Below are 21,004 nucleotides of genomic sequence, written 5' to 3'. Positions count from 1 at the left end.
CTTGGTGCTGCTCAGGGTCGTGTTTTTGGGGTGGGGTGGCCGAGGGGACATTGTGTCCCTTCTGTGGCTCATGAATGGATTAATGATGGTGTTGGGGTCCCCTTGTCTTGGACAGGGGGTAGGGGGTGTCACTGGTGGGGAGAGGGTCCACTGTGGGGTTGGGAGTCACTCATGATGGTGAGACCACCATCATCATCATGGGTGCATCATGGTGGTGGGTTCATCTCATCATCATTGTGGGTCCATCTTGGTGGTGGTGAGTGACTTGTATCATGGTGGGTGGTCCCCTAGTGTGGTGTGGGGGGGTCCTTCATGGTGTCACCATGGCTGGTCCCTCACGGTGGTGGCAGATCCCTCATCACAAGGGTAGGTCACTCATCATGGTAGTCATGGGTCTCTTATCATGGTGGGGAGTCCACTATGGTGGTCAGTTCCTCAATATGGGGTGATGGACCCCTCATGGTGATGGTGGGTCCCGCATCATCATGGTTGGTCAGTCATTGCCATGATGAGACCTTCATCGTGGTGGGTCTCTCATCACGGCGTGTCCCTTGTGGTGGCAGTGGAGTCACTCGTGGTGGGTCACTCATTACGAGTCCTTCATAGGGATGGATCACTCCTCATCGTGCAGCTTCTGGAGTGGGGTGGGAGAGAAGACAGAAGGTCCAGGGGGGGTTGTGGGACAGCTGTGGGGGGTGACAGGGGGTGACAGGGGGTGACAGGGGGTCCCACCTTGGCTCCGATGTCGCGGCTCTTGGCCCGCAGTTTGTTGACCTGGGATTCGGCGATGTCCGCGCGTTCCTCGGCCTCATCCAGCTCGTGCTGCGCCTTCCGGAACTTGGCCAGGTTGGTGTTGGCCTGTTCCTCCTGGGGGGACAGTGGGTCAGGGGGGTTTCTTCTGGGGAAGGACATCCTCCTGTCACCCCGCAACTGAGATGGCTTCAAACATCTGTCTATCCATCCTTCTCTTCCATTAATCATCCATCATCCATCCATCCATCATCCATCCATCCATCCATCCATCCATCCATCCATCCATCCATCCTCTATCCATCCATCCATCCATCATCCATCATCCATCCATCCATCATCCATCCATCCATCCATCCATCATCCATCCATCCATCCATCATCCATCCATCCATCCATCCATCCATCATCCATCCATCCATCCATCCATCCATCCATCCATCCATCCATCATCCATCATCCATCCATCCATCATCCATCCATCCATCCATCCATCCATCCATCATCCATCCATCCATCATCCATCCATCATCCATCCATCCATCCATCATCCATCATCCATCCATCCATCATCCATCCATCATCCATCCATCCATCCATCATCCATCATCCATCATCCATCCATCATCCATCCATCATCCATCATCCATCCATCCATCCATCCATCCATCCATCATCCATTCATCCATCCATCCATCATCCATCCCTTGCTCTGTCCCATTCACCCACCGCCTCCTCCGCCTGTCTCTTGTAGGCCTTGACTTTCATCTGCAGTTTGTCCACCAGGTCCTGCAGCCGCAGCAGGTTCTTCTTGTCCTCCTCCGTCTGTGGGAACAGGGACAGGGTGGGACACTGGACCAGAGCACAGCCAGAACTCCTGGGCCTCAGTTTCCCTTCCCAGAGACTTCCTCTGTCCCACCAGGTCAATGTTCGGGATCACCCAATGACTGTTCTGGGTCATCTTTGTCCCTGTGGCCACCTAGTCAATGTCTTGGATCACCCATGTCCCTGTGGTCACCCCATCAACGTTCTGGCTTGACCACGTCCCTGGGGCCACCATCTCTGCCCATTTTTGACCCCCACATGTGTGACTGAAGAGAGGCCGTGCTGTGGTGGCCTCATCTGGTAGCTGTGTTTGACCCTCCCAGGTGGTGTCACCTCGTGGCTGAGCTCCATGACCCACCCCTATGGTGTCACCTGTACCTGATCTCCATGACCCACCCAGGTGCTCTCACCTGGTACCTGAGTCTCATCTCCATGGTCTCACCTGGTAGCTGAGCTCCTTGATCCAACCCCATGGTCTCACCTCCATGGTCTCACCTCCATGGTCTCACCCCCATGGTCTCACCCCCATGGTCTCACCTGGTGGCTGAGCTCCTTGAGTCACCCCCATATTCTCATCCCCATGGTCTCACCTGGCACCTGAGTCTCATCCCCATGGTCTCACCTGGTAGCTGAGCTCCTTGACCTACCCCCATGGTCTCACCCCCATAGTCTCACCTCCATGGTCTCACCTGGTAGCTGACTTCCTTGACCCACCCCCATGGTCTCACCCCCATGATCTCACCCCCATGGTCTCACCCCCATATTCTCACCCCCATGGTCTCACCCCCATGGTCTCACCCCCATGATCTCACCCCCATGATCTCACCTCCGTGGTCTCACCTGGTAGCTGAGCTCCTTGACGCGCCGCTCAGACTTGCGCAGCCCCTTGACGCTCTCGGCGTTGCGCTTCTGCTCGGCCTCCAGCTCGTTCTCCAGCTCCCGCACGCGCCCCTCCAGCTTCTGCAGCTGCTTCTTGCCCCCCTTGAGCGCCAGCTGCTCGGCCTCGTCCAGCCGCAGCTGCAGGTCCTTGATGGTCTGCTCCATGTTCTTCTTCATCCGCTCCAGGTGCGCGCTCGTGTCCTGCTCCTTCTTCAGCTCCTCTGCCATCATGGCCGCCTGCCCGTGGGGGAACAAGCAGGGGGTCCATGGCACGTCCTCCGTGGTGGCCCCGGTGACGGCCCCACCGCGACACTCACGTCGGTGATGGCCTTCTTGGCCTTCTCCTCGGCATTCCGGCACTCCTGGACAGCCTCTTCCACCTCTGTCTGCAGCTGGGAGATGTCACCCTCCATCTTCTTCTTCTGGTTGATGAGGCTGGTGTTCTGGGGGGACAGGGAGGGATCTCAGGAGGTGGCCCTGGGGTGCTGCCCTGTCCCTTAGAACCCCCAGGCCTTGGAGACCCCTGCTTATCTCTGCAGGGTGAAGGATCTTCTGGAGATCTTGGTGACACAACACAGAAATGGACACCTCCCTTCTGTAGACCAACCAAGCATTCCTTGGACCTTCCATGGATCAACCCAACCTCCTCCAGACCAACCCAACCCTCCTGATACCTTCAGGAGAAGGTGGCACTGTTGAGTCTGGGTCAACTGGAGGCATCCTGGGGGTCTCCAACTCAGCAAGAGTTGGTCTGCATCACCCCAATACAACCAGACCTTCCATAGACCAACCCAACCTCCTCCCACCAAACCCAACCCTCCTTGGACCTCCTTTAGACCAACCCAACCTCCTCCAGACCAGCCCTTCAGGAGAAGGGGAGGACGTTGGGTCTGCACCACTCTGAGCCACCTTGAGCTCCCCACCAAGCAATCAGAGCTGCTTCTTCTGGACTGGAGCATCCCTGGATGGAGGTGACCCCTCTCCTGGCAGGCAGGTGAGGTCTCACCTGGGAGTGGAGGAGCTGGACCCTCTCGCTGGCCTCGATCAGCTCCTGCTCAGCCAATTTCCGGGCCCTCTCGGTCTGTTCCACCAGGCCCCGGAGCTCCTCCAGCTCCGACTGCAGCAGGGTGTTCCTGCGCTCCACCATGGCCACGTTCTCCTTCAGGTCCTCCCCGACCCTTGCTGCATCATCGAGCTGCAGCTGCGTGTCCTGGGGGTGGTGGGAAGGGGTGGTGGGTCCACCCAGCCATGGGGTGGGAAGCGGTGGTGGGTCCACCCAACCGTGGGCTAGGGGGGATGGAGGGGAAGGTCCATCAAACCACCCCTGTTGGGTGGTGGGACCTCCAACACCCCAAGGTCCCCATGGACAGGTTTCTTCTGGTACTTCCTATACCCCAGTATTCCTCTTATACCTCAATGTCCTTGTGGACAGATACCTTCAGATACTTCCTACACCCTAATGTCCCTGTGATACCTTGAGTTGCTACCTCCATATCCTGTGGGACAGGTACCTTCAGGTACCTCCTGCACCTCCATGTCCCTGTGGGACCTTCAGGCACCTCCTACCTCTCCACACCACATGGACAGGTACCTTCAGGTAGCCCTGCAGAGCCTTGACCTGCTTCTGGGCCTCGTTGGCACCGCGGTTGGCGTGGCTGAGCTGGATCTCCATCTCGTTGAGGTCGCCCTCCATCTTCTTCTTCAGCCTCAGGGCCTCGTTGCGGCTCCGAGTCTCGGCGTCCAGCGAGGTCTGGAGCGACTCCACCACGCGCAGGTGGTTGCGCTTGACCTGCTCCATCTCCTCCTCCTTCTCACCCAGCTTCCGCTCGTACTCCGCCTTCACCTGGTTGAACTCCAGCTGCGCCCTCAGGATCTTCCCCTCCTCGTGCTCCAGGGAGGCCTGGGGAGGACAGAGAGGACCTTGAGGACCACAGAGGATGGACCAGGAGAATGCAGGTATTGGGTAGGATGGGGCTTGTCCCACCTCAGCCTCCTCCAGAGCAGCTTGGAGCTCCAGCTTCTCGGCATCGAGCTGTTTCCGGACCTTCTCCAGCTCGTGGATGGATTTGTTGCCAGCGCCGAGCTGCTCCGTGAGGTCCGAGATCTCCTCTGCCCAGGTGAGACCCCGTCAGACCCCGTGGGAATGGGTAGGGAATGGCCAGGAGGGCAGAGGGACCAGTGGTGTCACCTTGGAGATTCTTGTTCTCCCTCTTGAAGGTCTCCAGGTGCTCGAGGGACTCCTCGTAGATGTTCCTCAGCTTGAAGAGGTCAGTGCTGAGGGCCCTGGCCTCCTTCTGTGATGCCTCCAGCTCTGTCTGAGACTCCTCAAACTTCTGCTTCCACTCGGCCAACACCTGGGGACAGCCAGGTGTCACCCCAGAGCCACCTGGCCCCACCCAGCCACCCCCAACCTCCCACCCCTGCCCACCTTGTCAAAGTTCCTCTGCTTCTTGTCCAGGGCAGCGGCAGCCGCGTTTGACCGCTCCACGTCGGCCATCAGGTCCTCGATCTCGTTCTGCAGCCGGTGCTTGGTCTTCTCCAGCGAGGAGCATTTGGCATTGACGGCCTCCACGGCCTCCTCGGCCTCCTGCAGCCGCTGGGCCAACTTCTTCCTGTCCCAGGGACCACCTGAGGTCACCCGCAGGCCAGGTGGGGTCACTTGAACCTTCTCCCACCCAGCCATTGGCCAAGGTTCTCCTCTGCATCTCCTCTACCATCTCCAAATCACTCTGCCTCCTCCAGGACCTTCTCCAGGGGGTAGTCTCCACCCTGACTCCACAGGAGCTCCATCCACTGGGAGGTGACTGAACCTCTAAAATCTTCTCCAGAACCTTTTCTGGGGGTTTCCACCTCCCCAACCCCACAGGATCTCCATTTACGGGGAAAGACTCACTTCTCCTCCTCCAGAACCTTCTCCAGCAGGTGGTCTTCATGCTTCTGACCCCACAGAATCTCCACCCATGGGGCAATGACTCACTTGGCCTCCTCAAAAACCTTCTCCAGAACATTCTCCCAAAGGTGATCTCCACCCCTGACCCCACAGAAGCTCCACCCATGAGGCAATGACTCACTTGGCCTCCTCCAAAACCTTCTCCAGAACATTCTCCCAAAGGTGATCTCCACCCCTGACCCCACAGAAGCTCCACCCATGAGGCAATGACTCACTTGGCCTCCTCCAGCTCCTCGGTACGTTGGATGGCATCTGTCTCATACTTGGTCCTCCACTGGGCCACCTCGGAGTTGGCCTTGGAGAGCGAGCGCTGGAGCTCGGCCTTGGCCTCGGTCTCCTCCTCGTACTGCTCCCGCAACAGGTCCCCATCGTGTCGGGCTGACTGCAGCGCGTGCGCCAGCGCGTTCTTGGCCTGGTGAGCAGAAGGTGGCACCATTGGGTCCAGGTCACCTGGAGTCCTCTTGGGTTTCTCTGGCTCAGCAGGAGCTGGTCTTCATCACCACAACCCAACCAGACCTTCTGTAGACCAAACCAACCTTCTCCAGACCAACCCAACTCAGCTTTCCTTGGACCTTATTTAGACCAACCCAACCTTCCTCAGACCTTCTGTAGACCAACCCGACCTCTTCCAGATCAACCCAACCTTTCCTACACCTTCAGGAGAAGGTGGTACCATTGGATCCAGGTCAGCTGGAGCTTCTTGGTGTCTTCAGCTCAGCAGGAGCTGGTCTTCATCACTTCAACCCAACCAGACCTTCCATAGACTAACCCAACCTACTCCAGACCAATCCAACCCTCCTTGGACATTACATAGATCAACCCAACCCCCACCAGACCAACTCAGCCCACCCTGGACCTTCTATGGTAGAACTACCTGTAGATGGACCCACCCAACCCAACCATTCTGAACCAGTGACCACAAGAGTGAAGGACACCTGTGACCCACCTGGACCCCCCCAGGTCTTCTCACCCCCACCAGACCCCACCTTCATCTCCTCCTCCAGCTGCCTCCGCAGGTCCTCCAGCTGCTGGGTGTAGGACACCTTCCCGCGGGTCAGCTGGGACACCAGCGCCTCCTTCTCCTCCAGCTGCCGCGACAGCTCACCTGGACGGGTGGGTGGGGCTTCAGGTGGGGGGTGGGGGCGAGGTGGGGTGGGGGATGGGGGTGCAGCTGTGGGCCAGGGGTTGGGGCCGCCCTGGGCCAGCTCCCACCGTTCTCCGTCTGCAGCTTGGCCCGTTGGGTGTTGGCGTCGTTGAGGACGCGTTGGGTCTCCTCCAGCTTTGCCAAGTGCTCGGCAGCCTGGTCCTCCATGGAGCGTGACACCTTCTCCATGGCCACCTGCAGGGAAGGCCAGAGGAGGGATGGGGCTGGAGGCTACCGTGGAGTGGACGTGCCCCATTGCTGGAGGTGTCCAAGGCCAGGCTGGACAAGGCTTGGAGACACCTGGTCTGGTAGAAGGTGTCCCTGGGTGGGATTCACCCAACCCTGCACTCAACCCACCCCACCCACGTGGAGAGTCTTCATTTCAACCCAACTCAGGTCAGGTCAGCCATGTGGAGACTCTTTAGCTCAACCAGCTGAAGGTTCTTCACAGCACCTCAACCCAACAAGGTGGACGCTCATCCCAACTCAAGTAGTTGGAGACTCTTCAGCCAGACTTAACCCAGCCCAGCCTGCTGTGGTGGAAGGTGTCCCTCCCCAAGGGTTGGTGGAACTGGATGATCCCAGCGGTCCTGTCCCACACAAACCATCCCATGATTCCCTGCTGTCCATCTCAACCTCCTCCTACCTTAGACTTGATCAGCTGCTCCACGTTGGCACTGAGGTCATCCAGCTCCAGCTTGAGCTCGCTCTTCTCCTTCTCCAGCTTCTGCTTGACACGCTGGAGGTTGTCCAGCTGCTCGCCCAGCTCGGCCACGCTGTCGGCGTGTTTCTTCCTCAGCGCGGCCGCCGTGGCCTCGTGCTGCAGCGTGGCCTCCTCCAGGTCCCGCCGCAGCTTCTGGAATTCCGCTTCCCGCTTCTTGTTGAGCTCCAGCTGCGCCGAGGTGGCACCACCGGCCTCCTCCAGCCGCTCGCTGAGCTCCTCCAGCTCCCGCGACAGCTCTGAGCGCTGCTTCTCCACCTTGGCCCGGCCCGTCCGCTCCGCCTCCAGCTCCTCCTCCAGCTCCTCGATCCGCGCCTGTGCGCCAAGAGGGAGATGAGAGGCAGGATGGGATTCATCCAACCTCTCCACTCAACCCAACTTTACAACTGGAGACTGTTAAGGTCAACCCAACCTGCTGGAGATTCAGCCCAGCCCAACCAGCCAGAGACTCTTCAACCCAACCTACACCAGCCCAACCAAGTGGAGCCTCTTCTATTCAGCCCAACCACCTTGAGACTCTCTAACTCAATCATCAGGTTACTCTTCACCTCAACCCAACCACCTGGAGATTCTCCAGTCCAACCCAAATGGACACAGACCTAACTCCACCCTCACCTGTAGCTCCTTCAGCTTCTTCTGGAGCTGCAGAGCCAGTGCCTGCTCGTCCTCGATCCTGCTGTTCTGCTGGTGGATCTCAAACTCCTTCCTGTGGAAGAAGGGGGGGCAAATGAAGCTTCACCTGTGACCTTCAACTGGACCTCACATGGCAGGAGGATCCAGCCTCACTTCTTGAGCTTCTCCTCCAGCTGCTGCTTGTCATTCTCCAGATCCATGATGTTCTCCTGGGTCAGCTTCAAGTCACCTTCTAGTTTTCTCTTGGCCCGTTCCAGGTCCATCCGGATCTTCTTCTCCTGTTCCAGGGAGCCTTCAAGCTGTGCAGGAACACAGAAATGGGGAGAAACCTCAAGTTTTGCTCATCTTTACTCCAGAAGTTCCTCAGCAGGGCCTAGGGTGGGACCAGCCACACTCACATCGTCCACTTGCTGTTCCAGCTTGACTTTGCCCTTAGTCAAGGTGTTGACCTTGTCTTCCTCAGCCTGCAGGTCATCCAGCGTCTGCTGGTGGGACTCCTGCAGAGCCTTCTTCTCCTTGGTCAGCTTGGCGATGGTCTCGTCCAGCCCCGCCATCTCCTCCGTCAGGTTCTTGACCTGTGGGAGAAGTGTCCAGTCTCCAGCTCAGTGCCAGGGTGGGGCAGAGTTGGGGGAGGTTGATTTTACCTTGGCCAATGACATCTCTTCAATGCAAGAAAACCCAAAGAACCTTGGGTCTTCTTGATGAGCCCAACTCAACCAACACTGGATCTTCTCTATCTGATCTGCCTTGGGTCTCCTCAACTCAAACCAGTGCCTTGGGTCTTCTCAACCCAACCCAACCAGTTTTATGTCCCACCAACCCAACCCAACCAGCCTCAAGTCTCCTCAACCCAACCCAACAAGGCTGAGCAGACTCAAATCCCCTCACCTTGAGGCCAAAGCTTCTCCCCCCATCCTCACCTTGTTCTCAGTCGCATGTTTCTCCTTCTCCACCTTGGCCAGGGTCAGCTCCAGGTCATCAATGTCCTTCTTCAGCTCCGAGCACTCGTCCTCCAGCTTCCTCTTCTTGGCTGTCAGCTCAGCATTCATCTCCTCCTCATCCTCCAGCCGTTCTGTCAGCTCCTTCACCTTGGCCTCCAGCTGGATCTTGTTCTTGATCAGCTGGTCACAGCGCTCCTCAGCGTCGTTCAGGTTGTCCTGCTCCTGTTTTGGGGGGGGACAGCAAGTGAAGCGGGATTGGCCCAGGGTGTGGTGAGGGTGGTGGTCACACTCATGATGTGGTTTTGGGGTGATCTGACTCACAGCCTGCACTTGGAGCTGGAGGTCATTCTTCTCCTGCAGCATGGAGACCATCTTCTCCTCCAGCTCCTTCCGCCGTGATTCCGACTTCTCCAGGGCGTCCTTCAGCCGGCCATACTCCTCCTTCATGTTCTGCTCCAGGAGACCCAAGCAGGTCAAAGACCCTCATCCAACACCCCCCAGACCATCAGTGGTCCCACCCTGCCCTGCCCACCCCTCCCACCTGCATCTCCTTCTCTGTCTCTGCGCTCTTCAGCAAGGGTTTGATCTTGAAGTAGAGCTTCATCCACGGCCAGTTCTTCACCCCCATGAAGGCCCGGAGGTTCCACTGGATCACCAGCAGCGCGTCCCTGTGAGGAGGAGGACACAGGTGCCACCACATCCCCAGCCAGGTGACCAGGTGAGCAGAAGGCCCACCCCTGTCTCACCGGCGTTCCACGATCTTCTTGAACTCAAGGCGCATGAGCTGCCCCCGCGCCCGCGCCTGGATGCGGGTGATGATGCGGGACAGGCGCTCATCCCGCATCTCCTCCAGCTGCCCCAGGAGCCCTGCCTTGAAGAAGACCTGAGGGCAGAAGGTGGTGGAAACATGAGGTCCACGTCCACCTTGGATGGTGGGACCACGCGGTCCATGTCCACCTCGGATGGTGGGACCACATGGTCCATGTCCACCTCGGATGGTGGGAACACATGGAACAGGGACCACAGGATTTCCCCACAGTGTGTCCAAAGGGGTGGTGGTAGGTGGAAGGATGAGGTGGTGTCTGGGTCGATGGACAGATGGACATGTTGATGGGCAGTTGGACACGGCAATCATGGGGCCTTGAGGTCCAAGTTTACCTTGAATGGTGGGACCACAGGGACCATGAGATCTCACCCAGTGGGATCAAACTGGTTGTAGTGGTTGGAAGGATGGGGTAGCGGTCCAGAAGGACCAGATGGACGGAGGGAGGGACAGATGGACCCGTGAATGGTGGGACCATGGGGTCCCCTACACCTGAGGGATGGTGGGACCACAGGGAACAGGGAGCACATGATCTCACCTTGGTGTGCCCAAACTTGTACTGGTTGTGGTCGATGTCGATGGAGCCCAGGAGCTTCTCGGCGCCCTTGCGGCTGTCGATGAACTGCCCCTCGGGGATGGCCGCGGGGTTCAGGATGCGGTACCTGGGGGCCGGAGAGGACATGACCCCTGAGCTCAGCCCCGGTGGGGTTGTCCCCCCTCCCCAAACCCGTTCCGTGTCCCCACCGCTGGCGGAAGTCTCCGTAGAGGATGCGGTTGGGGAAGCCCTTGCGGCAGATGCGGATTCCCTCCAGGACCCCGTTGCAGCGGAGCTGGTGCATGACCAGGGCGTTGTCCATCACACCTGTGGGAGACGCAGGTGAGGGGTCAACCACGAGCCCCACCCACGCCCCAACCTCCCATCGCCACCCTCGGCTCACCCGGCTCCTTCCGCTCGTTGGGGACGAGGCAGCGGACGAAGTGGGGGTGGGTGGTCTTGAGGTTGGCCATCAGCTTGTTGAGGTTCTCCTGGGGAGGAGAGGGGAGAGTGACCAATGGGAGAGCAGGGGAGGGGCTGTGGGGTGGTGGGACCACCCTCTACATCAGGGGTTGTTCTCCCCCTGCCCCACAGCAGATCCAGTGCAGGTTCCTCACCCGGTGCAGGGCTGAGACTGTCTGGAAGGAAGAACCTTTCTTCTTGGCTCCTTTCCCCTTCCCACTGTCACCACCTGTGGAGGAGAGTGGTGGGATGAGGTGGGAACAAGGACAACTCCTGTGGGAGCTGTCTTCTTCACCCCTCCATCACCCACCAGAATCTGCCCCGGCGTAGTTGGAGAAGAGGTGAGCCAAGAGCTTGAGGGCGGATTTCTGGTAGAGCCCCACCACTGTCTCGTTGAGGGGGTCCTTGTTCTTCTCCAGCCAGCCCAGGATGTTGTAGTCCACGGTGCCAGCATAGTGGGTGAGCGAGAAGTGGGCCTCGGACTTGCCCTTGACGTTTCGTGGCTTCCCAAAGTTGGCCGACTTGCCCAGGTGGTTGTCGTAGAGTTTGGACTTGAAGGTCATGTCCGAGGCCTTGGGGAACATGCACTCCTCCTCCAGGATGGACATGATCCCCATGGGCTGTGGACAAGCAGACTTTGTTGGCCGAGAAGGACACCAAGGACAACCCAAAAGCCGCTCCTGGGGCACCTGAGGGGCTCCAACTGGACTGACCCTCCTCCCTCAGCCCCCTGAGCCCCTGGAGGCCCTGGGGGAGGTGTCACCTTCTCGATGAGGTCGATGCAGGCCTGCAGGTCCATGCCGAAGTCAATGAACTCCCACTCGATGCCCTCCTTCTTGTACTCCTCCTGCTCCAGCACGAACATGTGGTGGTTGAAGAACTGCTGCAGCTTCTCGTTGGTGAAGTTGATGCAGAGCTGCTCGAAGCTGTTGAACTGGGGGTGGAGAGGGAGAGATGGGTGAAGGAGTCCATGGGGCCAACTCAACACCCAATGGGGCCAACTCAACACCAACGGGGACAACTGAGTCCATGGGGCCAACTCAACACCAACAGGGCCAGCTCAAGGCTCAAGAGGGTCAACTGAACACCCACTGGGGTCACAGTGATGCCCAATGGGATGGACAGGGTCATCATTGGGGTGAAGACAATGTTGGATGGGATCCATGGGGACAACTCAACACCCACTAGGGCTGAAGTGATGCCCAATAGGGGTCAACGGGGACAACTCAATATGCAATAGGATCAGCAGAACATCCAATGAGATCAGTAGGGTCAGCCTGAGACCGAAAGGGTTCAAAAAACACCCAGTCGGGTCAAGAGAGTCAACTCAATGCCTAAAGGTCAATGACATAAACACAAGATCCATATTCCCACCCAAGGTCACTATGAAGCTGCAGGAGATCCACTCAACACCCGGCTGGCTCAATGCCACCCCTGCAAGGCCCAACGCCCCTACCCCGCCTCGAGCCTCACATCAAAGATCTCGAAGCCAGCGATGTCCAAGACGCCGATGAAGTACTGCCGCGGCTGCTTGGTGTCCAGCGAGTTGTTGATCCTCACCACCATCCAGTTGAACATCTTCTCGTAGACAGCCTTGGCCAAGGCCCCGATGGAGTAGTAGACCTGCTGGACGCTCTGCCCCTTGGTGACGTACTCGTTGCCCACCTTGACGCGTGGGTGACACAAGCCCTTGAGCAGGTCGGCCGAGTTCAGCCCCATCAGGTATGCGGACTTGTCGGCATCTGTGGAGTGGGAGACTCGTGGTCAGGTGCCACCTCACCTGGTGACCCCTCCCTGACCTGTCACCCCCTCGCCCCGACCCACCTTCGGTGCCGTCCGGCTCCGCCTGCTCCTCCCGCTGCTTCTGCTTGAACTTCATGTTGCCGAAGTGCATGATGGCCCCCGTCAGCTTGTAGACGCCGGCCTTCTCCTCGGCCGTGAAGCCCAGGACGTCAAAGGCGCTCTGGGAGGGGTGGAGGGGGTGGGGCCAGGTGAGGGCGTGGCCTCTGCTGGTCACCACCTGTGATGGTCACCACCTGAGGGTACCTGCCACAGTCCTGCCCAATCATTGGCCCAGCTGGCCAACGGGGACATATCCAGCCATGGGCTTGTCCACTTGAAGGACTTGTGCATGGACTTGTTCATCCATGGGTTCATTTGTCCAGCTCGGGACTCATTTATCCTGGATCTATTCATCCATTGGACTCATTCATTCATCCATTTCAGAACTTCATCCATCCAACCAGAGAATCATCCATCCATCCATCCATCCATGGATTCACCTGTCCATGGATTCTGCCATCAACCCATTTGAGGACTTAGTCCATCAATCCATGGACTCATCCATCCATTTGAGGACATTTATATCCACAGATCCATCTGAGGACCCGTCCATCCGTTCATCCCTCCATCCCTCCTTCATTGATCCATGGAAGCATCCATCCATCCATGGACTCATCCACTCCTTTGAAGACCTCTATATCCACAGAGCCATCCATCCATGGACTCATCCACCCATTTGAGGACCTCTATCTCCAGGGATCCATCCATCCATCCATCCATGGACCCATCTACCCATTTGAGGACCTCTATCTCCAGGGATCCATCTCTCAATCCATCCATCCATCCGTGGACTCATCCCTCCCTCCACCCGTCCCTGCTCACGTCAGTTGCCAACAGCTCCTCGGCGTCGTCAATGGAGGCCACGGTCACCTCGCCCTGGGACACGTAACCGTAGTCGTAGGGGTTGGAGGTGACCAGCAGCATCTCTGGTGTGGGATGGAGACACCACTGAGCATTCCCAGTCTCCCCAAACCACCCCAAATTTTGGGAGGAGGGGGGAAGGAGAAGCCCAGAGGCCACGGTGGTGGCCCAGCTCACCCAGCAGCTCCGGCTTCTTGTTAGAGAGGATCTGGTAGAAGATGTGATAGTTCCGCTCCGCCTTCAGCTGGAAGATGACACGGGACTTCTCCAGGAGGTCTGGGAGGGTGGATGGGGAGAAGGTGGGATGAGGAGAGGGATGGAGTGGGAATGGTGGGATGAGGAGAGGGACGGAGACACGGAGAGATGGGTGAAGGCATGGACGCGTGGATGGTGAAGAGATGGATGGATAAATGACAGGTTGGATGGGGACACGAGGAGATGGAAAGATGAGGAGGTGGAGGGTCAGATGGCTGGTGGGGGTGGGATGAGGAGATGGAGGGATGGACAACAGGACAGGGCACCAGCTCGTTGGATCTATCAGCCATGGAGAGGGATGGAGGGATGAACATGTGGAGAGATGGATGAAGAGGATGGATGGATGGAGGGATGGATGGATGGATGGATGGATGGATGGATGGATGGATGGATGGATGGAGAGATGGATGGATGGGGAGATGGAAATGGTGGGATGAGGAGATGGAGGGATGGAGAACAGGACAGGGCACCAGCTCATTGGATCTATCAGCCATGGAGAGGGATGGAGGGATGAACAGGATGGATGGATGCATGGATGGATGGATGGATGGATGGGGAGATGGATGGACGGGGAGATGGGAATGGTGGGATGAGGAGATGGAGGGATGGACAACAGGACAGGGCAGCAGCTCGTTGGATCTATCAGCCATGGAGAGGGATGGAGGGATGAACAGGATGGATGGATGGATGGATGGCTGGGGAGATGGAAATGGTGGGATGAGGAGTTGGAGGGATGGACAAGAGCTCATGGATCTGTCCACCACAGACAAAGGATGGACATGGGGAGGGAGGGAGGGAGGGAGACATGAGGAATGGAGCAATGAGGAGATGGATGGAGAGACAGACAACTCATGGATCCATCAACCAGGAAGATAGATAGACATATGGAGGGTGGGAGGGGTGGATGGAGACATGAAGAGATGGAAGGATGAGGAAGTGAACAGAGGGACGAGAAGGGCTTTGGACACATGGCCAGAGGCCGGACAGAGGGACGAGAAGGGCTCTGGACACATGGCCAGAGGTCGGACAGAGGGACGAGAAGGGCTCTGGACACATGGCCAGAGGCTGGACAGTGGCCAACCCCGCTCCCACCACCCTGTGGCCACTCACAGGTCTCGATGTCGGCCGACGCCAACTTCCCGGTGGCCCCGAAGTGGATCCGGATGAATTTCCCCTGGAAGGGAGGTGGGGGAGGGTTGTGGGGGGCCATAGACCCTGCCCCATGGACCAGACCCCAGAGACCCCACCCAATGGACGCTACCCCACAGGCCCAACCCTACAGACCCCACCCCATCGATGTGCCCCACCCCACAGACTCCCCCCCACAGGACCTGTCCCACAGGCCTTACCCAATGGGCCCTACCCCATAGACCCTGCCCCATGGAATCCACCCATGGGCCCCACCCCATCAGTGTGCCCCACGGACCCAGGCCCCGCCCCACGGACCCAGGCCCCGCCCCACAGATCCTGCCCCACTCACGAATCGCGAGGAGTTGTCGTTGCGCACGGTCTTGGCGTTGCCGAAGGCCTCGAGCGCGGGGTTGGCCTGGATGATTTGATCCTCCAGGGTGCCCTGGGGTGGGGGTGACACCGCGGGTGGGGACACGGCCAGGGGACCCTCCCCACCCGGGGGGCGTGGCCAGGCCCCGCCCTACCTTGCTGCTGTTGGCCGCCTCCTTCTTGCGGTCGCCGATGGCGGCGATGCTGGCGAAGTATTGGATGACGCGTTTGGTGTTCACCGTTTTCCCCGCCCCCGATTCGCCGCTGGGGGGCAAAGGGGGTCACCAGGGGGTCACTGAGGGGTCACAGGGGTCACCTGGGGGAGCTGGTCCCACCCCACACCTGTGGGGCGGCCTCAGGGTTGGGGACTCACGTGATGAGGATGGATTGGTTCTCGCGGTCTGTGGGAGGAGAGAGGGGTCAGGGGGTGAGGAGGGGTCTGGGGGGTCTGCAGCCCTCCCCAGGTGAGGAGCAGGTCAGGTGGGATGAGGCTGGGGAGATATTGAGGGTCTGGGGTTTGGACTTCTCCAACCCCCCCCAGGTGAGGATCAAGATGCTGGGAGATAACTGGGGGTCTTGGGGGTCTCCAGCCTCCCAGGTGAGGACCAGGAAAGGCTGGGGGAGAAACTGGGTGGTCTTGAGGTGTGGCTGGGGTTCTTCACCCTCCCAGGCGGGACAGAGGTGAAGGAGACGTTGGGGTTCTGCACCCTCCCAGGTGGGACAGAGGTGAAGGAGACATTGGGGTTCTGCACCCTCCCAGGTGGGACAGAGGTGAAGGACATGTTGAGGTTCTCCACCCTCCCAGGTGGGACAGAGGTGAAGGAGATGTTGGGGTTCTGCACCCTCCCAGGTGGGACTGAGGTGAAGGAGATGTTGGGGTTCTCCACCATCCCAGGTGAGGACCAAGGTGAAGATATTTGGGTTCTCCACCCCTCAGCTGAGATGGGTCAAAGCTGAGAGGAACCACAGGAGGTCTTGGATGTCCCCCAGTGCCCAGGTGAGCCCCAGGTGTCCCCAGCCCGTTTTTGGGGTCCCACCTGTCAGCATGTACTGGTAGGCATTGTCGGAGATGGAGAAGATGTGGGGGGGGACCTCGTTGCGCTTTTTGCCCCGATAGGCGGCCACCACTTGGGGGTCATAGACCGGGAGCCACTTGTAGGGGTTCACGGTGACACAGAACAGCCCCGAGTAGGTCTGGGGGGACAAACGGAGGCTCAGGGGGTGACACACCCTGGGTGGGGACATCCCCCCAAGAGGGGACAATCAGATGTGGGGAGACAAGGGGCGTGGGAAGGGGTGGGGTGGGGTTTTGGGGGGTCCAGGGTGGCTGGCGGGACCAAGGATCGGAACTCCATGGGGCAGGAAATGGGACATTTTGGGTCTGGGAGATTCAAGGCATCCAAGGATGTGACATTTTGGAATCTAGGTGGCCCAAAGTGATCTGGAATAGCCCCCCAAGTTCCAGGTACCACATTGACTGCTCCAGGTTCCTCACAGACCCTCCTGGAAGCCCCACCCCGATTCCAGGTGTCCCCAGAAGCTCCCCCATGGTTCCAGCCCCTCCTGAGCTTTGGGGGCAGGGTCCCCACTTTGGAGACCCCCAGTTTGGTGGTTTTGGCAGCCCCCCCCCCATTTTTGGGGTCCCCACTGCCGCCCCCGGGGGTCTCACGTAGATCATCCAGGCCGCGTAGCGCTCCTTGAGGTTGAAGAGCACGGCGGGCTCGTGCAGGAACGTCAGCATGGCCATGTCCTCGATCTTGTCGAACTTGGGGGGGTTCTGCTGGTGCACGTCCCCCTCCTTGACCGTCACCGTCTGGGGGACACGCAGGGGTCAGGGGGGTCAGGGGGTGACCCCGCTGCGTCACCCCCTGACCCCCAGTGTCCAGACCCCTGTGACCACCCATGTCCCTAAGCCCCCTGTGACCCCAAAGTTCCCATGACACCCCAAGACCCCTGTGACCCCCCCATGTCCCCAAGCCCCCCGTGACTCCAAAGTTCCCATGACACCCCCAGAGCCCGGTGACCCCCCCATGTCCCCAAGCCCCCCATGACCCCGCAGTGTCACCTCTCCCAGCTCGGTCTCCACAATGACGTCCCCCCAATGTCCCATTCAGACCCCTGTGACCCCCCCATGTCCCCAAGCCCCTCGTGACCCCAAAGTTCCCATGACATCCCCAGAGCCCTGTGACCCCCCCATGTCCCCAAGCCCCCCGTGACCCCAAAGTTCCCATGACACCCCCAAACCCCTGTGACCCCCCCATGTCCCCAAGCCCCCCGTGACCCCAAAGTTCCCATGAAACCCCAGACCCCTGTGACCCCCCCATGTCCCCAAGCCCCCTGTGACCCCAAAGTTCCCATGACACCCCCAGACCCCTGTGACCCCCCCATGTCCCCAAGCCCCCCGTGACCCCCCATGTCACCTCTTCCAGCTCGGTCTCCACAATGACATCCTCCCAATGTCCAGACCCCTGTGACCCCCTCCCCCATGTCCCCAAGCCCCCTGTGGCCCCCCATGTCACCTCTCCCAGCTCAGCCTCCACAGTGCCATCCCCCCAATGTCCCATTCAGACCCCTGTGACCCCCCCATGTCCCCAAGCCCCCCGTGACCCCAAAGTTCCCATGTCCCCAAGCCCCCCGTGACCCCCCATGTCACCTCTCCCAGCTCGGTCTCCACGGTGACGCTCCCCCCTTGTCTCTCCACCACGCGGCCCCGCACGAACTCGTGTCCCGGGTGGGGGACGAAGCACTCGGCGCGGGGGTCGAAGGGACGCGTGGTGGCCGCCAGGCGCTCGCGCTCGCCCGGCCGCAGGAACGGCGCCGCCGCGCCCAGAGCCGCCAGCACCGCGTCCGCCATCTGTCCTGGGGGTCAGTGTCACCTGGGGGGTGGGGACAGACCCTCACCCACCCCATAGACCCCCCCCAGTCATCAATGGGCCACCATGGTCATTGATTGACCCCCCATGGCCATTGCTGACCCCACAATGTCACCAGCACCGCGTCCGCCATCTGTCCTGGGGGACAGTGTCACCTGGGGCATGGGGACAGACCCTCACCCACCCACGGACCCCATACACCCCCCCCCACAGTCATCAATGGGCCACCATGGCCGTTGATTGACCCCCATGGCCATTGATTGACCCCCACGGCCATCCCTGACCCCACAATGTCACCAGCACCGCGTCCGCCATCTGTCCTGGGGGACAGTGTCACCTGGGGGGTGGGGACAGACCCTCACCCACCCACTGACCCTATAGACCCCAACACAGTCATCAGTGTCATCAATGGGCCACCATGGTCATTGATTGACCCCCATGGTCATTGATTGACCCCCACGGTCATCCCTGACCCCACAATGTCACCAGCACCGCGTCCGCCATCTGTCCTGGGGGACAGCGTCATCTGCGGGGTGGGGACAGACCCTCACCCACCCATTGACCCTCGATGGATCCCCGTGGTCATTGATAGACCCCCATGGTCACTGATTGACCCCTGTGGTCACTGATTGACCCCCGTGGTCATTAATAGACCCCGATGGTCATTGATTGACCCCTGTGGTCACTGATTGACCCCCGTGGTCATTGATAGACCCCCATGGTCATTGATTGACCCCTGTGGTCATCCATGGGGTGCCAGGGCCATCCCTGACCCCTCAGTGACATTGACACCACGTCCACCCTCTGCCCCATGGGGAGGATGTCACCTGGAGGGGATGGGGACAGGGACAGACCCCTGTCCACAGCCCCAGGATGGACCCCCCAGTGCCACCAGCACCGTGTCCACCCTCTGCCCCACAGGGACACTGTCACTTGTGGGGATGGGGACAGACCCCTGCCCACAGCCCCAGGATGGACCCCCCAGTGCCACCAGCACCGTGTCCACCCTCTGCCCCACAGGGACCCCGTCACCGGGGGGGACAGGGAGGGGACAGGGAGGGGACGGGGAGGGCACCAGACCCCGACGGCCATCCCGCCCCCCAAGCCCCCTGGCTGCCCCCCAGCGACGGCCTCACCTGGAGTCTGTAGGTCCGGTGGGTTGGATGGAGGGATCTGTGGGGACACAGGTAAGGGGCTGCACCCCATAGACCCCTCTGCCCCCTCCCAGAACCCATGCACCCCATAGCCCACCCTACGTGCCCCATGGGCCCACTGTGACCCCCCCAGTAACGGACATGCTGCCCCATAGCCCTCCTTGTGCCCCACAAGCCACCCCGTGACCCATAGAAACACTGAGCCCTGTAACCCACCCCGCTGTGGCCCCATAGAACCCACAGCTTTTCCACGTACCCCACAGAACCCTCATGTACCCCACAGACCCCTGTGCACCCCACAAATCCCCTGTGCCCCATAGATCCCCTGCGTGATCCCACCCTATAACCAACCAAACGCTGGGTGCCCCATAGACCCCACAGCCTCCCCATACACCCCCTGTGCCCACCCCAAATGCTCCCCACAGCCTCGCCCCCCACCCTCTGTCTCTGCCCCACAGCAGCACCTTTGGCAGCCCCGCGGCCCCACAGCTTTTATAGGGCGCGGTGGGGGGAGGGGGCAGGGGGAGGAGCAGTGGGGAGGGGAGGAGGGGGCTGATAAAGGAAGGGGAGGGGGCGGCCCCACACTTCCCCCCCCCCCGTGATGTCTCCGTGGGGCTGAAGGGTCAGAGCCCCCTCTGCTCACCCCATAGCGTGAGCTGTGGGGCAGACCCGGGGGTTTCCAGGTTTGGGGGTGGTTCTATAGGGCAGAGCCAGACCGGTCCCATTTGGGAGAGTCTGTGGGGCAGGGATGGGGGGGGGGGTCCTTACTGTTCATGGGGCAGGTACAGGGGGTCTGTCTGGGGATTCTATGGGGCAGGGACAGGGGGACTGTCTGGCGGGTTCTATGGGGCAGGGACATGGGGTCTGTCTGGGGGTTCTATGGGGCACGGACAGGGGGTTCCCATTTGGGGCGTTTTATGGGGGGTCCTATCTGTGTGGGGGTCTGTGGGGCAGGGCCTGGCAGAGCCCATTTAGGGTTGTCTATGGGACAGGGGATCCCTTAATTAGGGGGTGTCTATGGGGCAGGAACAGGAGGGTCCCATTTGGGGCATTCTATGGGGCAGGAACAGGGGGCTCCCCTATTTGCGGGTTTCTCTAGGGCAGGGACAGGGGGGTCTCTCTTTGGGGGTCCCATATGGGGCAGGGACAGGGGTGTCCCCCATCTAGGGCATTCTATGGGGCACGGATGGGTCCCCATTGTCCCATGTGGGGCAGGGACAGGGGTTTGTCCCATATGGGGCAGGCACAGGGCCCCATTTCGGTTCTGGGGGGCAGGACGGGGTCCCCATTATCCCATGTGGGGCAGGGACAGGGGTTTGTCCCATGTGGGGCAGGCACAGGGCCCATTTCGGGTCTGGGGGGCAGGACGGGGTCCCCATTGTCCCATGTGGGGCAGCACAGGGCCCCATTTCGGGTCTGGGGGGCAGGACGGGGTCCCCATTGTCCCATGTGGGGCAGGGACAGGGCCCCATTTCAGGTCTGGGGGGCAGGACGGGGTCCCCATTGTCCCATGTGGGGCAGGGACAGGGCCCCATTTCGGGTCTGGGGGGCAGGACGGGGTCTCTGGCCAATGTCCCCACACCGGGGGGTGGTGACAGCCCGTCCCTGTCGCTGCTATATCGGGACATGCTGAGGGACCTTATCTCGCCCCTCTCGCGGCGCTGTGGGGCCGCTGTGGGGCCGCCGTGGGGCCGCCGTGGGGCCGCCGTGGGGCCGGGGGGGTCTGGCAGCTGTCCCCGGACACGGCTCCACTTTGTCATCGCCGCGGTGACAAAGTGTCCTCGCGAGGTGACAAATTCCTGCGGGCGGGGGCACCTCCACACCGGGCCCCATAGAGGGGCCTGGGCCCATAGAAA

General features: G+C 60.1%; 1 protein-coding gene across 1 annotated transcript; it reads right to left on the bottom strand.

Moving 5' to 3' along the window:
• Position 1: 1 nt before the first annotated feature.
• LOC100229852 (myosin-6) lies at positions 2–17,975 on the bottom strand. The gene is made up of 38 exons (XM_072925153.1): positions 17,775–17,975; positions 16,791–16,934; positions 16,159–16,315; positions 15,495–15,522; positions 15,262–15,385; positions 15,102–15,194; positions 14,732–14,795; positions 13,544–13,642; positions 13,328–13,431; positions 12,488–12,626; positions 12,137–12,405; positions 11,427–11,597; positions 10,974–11,283; positions 10,819–10,892; positions 10,605–10,692; positions 10,411–10,528; positions 10,205–10,328; positions 9,590–9,726; positions 9,385–9,511; positions 9,165–9,293; positions 8,823–9,065; positions 8,301–8,477; positions 8,056–8,201; positions 7,885–7,975; positions 7,195–7,584; positions 6,617–6,743; positions 6,391–6,509; positions 5,620–5,816; positions 4,883–5,066; positions 4,643–4,808; positions 4,439–4,563; positions 4,046–4,354; positions 3,461–3,664; positions 2,772–2,897; positions 2,416–2,691; positions 1,480–1,575; positions 733–867; positions 2–634 (listed from the first exon to the last, which is right to left on the bottom strand). The coding sequence occupies exons 1-38, from the start codon at positions 17,973–17,975 to the stop codon at positions 614–616; spliced, it is 5,832 nt and encodes a 1,943-aa protein (XP_072781254.1). The 3' UTR covers positions 2–613.
• Between the last annotated feature and the right edge of the window lie 3,029 nt (positions 17,976–21,004).

This window comes from Taeniopygia guttata, chromosome 2 (genome assembly GCF_048771995.1).
Source record: "Taeniopygia guttata chromosome 2, bTaeGut7.mat, whole genome shotgun sequence".
Classification (NCBI taxonomy): domain Eukaryota; kingdom Metazoa; phylum Chordata; class Aves; order Passeriformes; family Estrildidae; genus Taeniopygia; species Taeniopygia guttata.
Note: the sequence above shows the minus strand (reverse complement) of the source record. Positions and strands in the feature narration are given on the sequence as shown.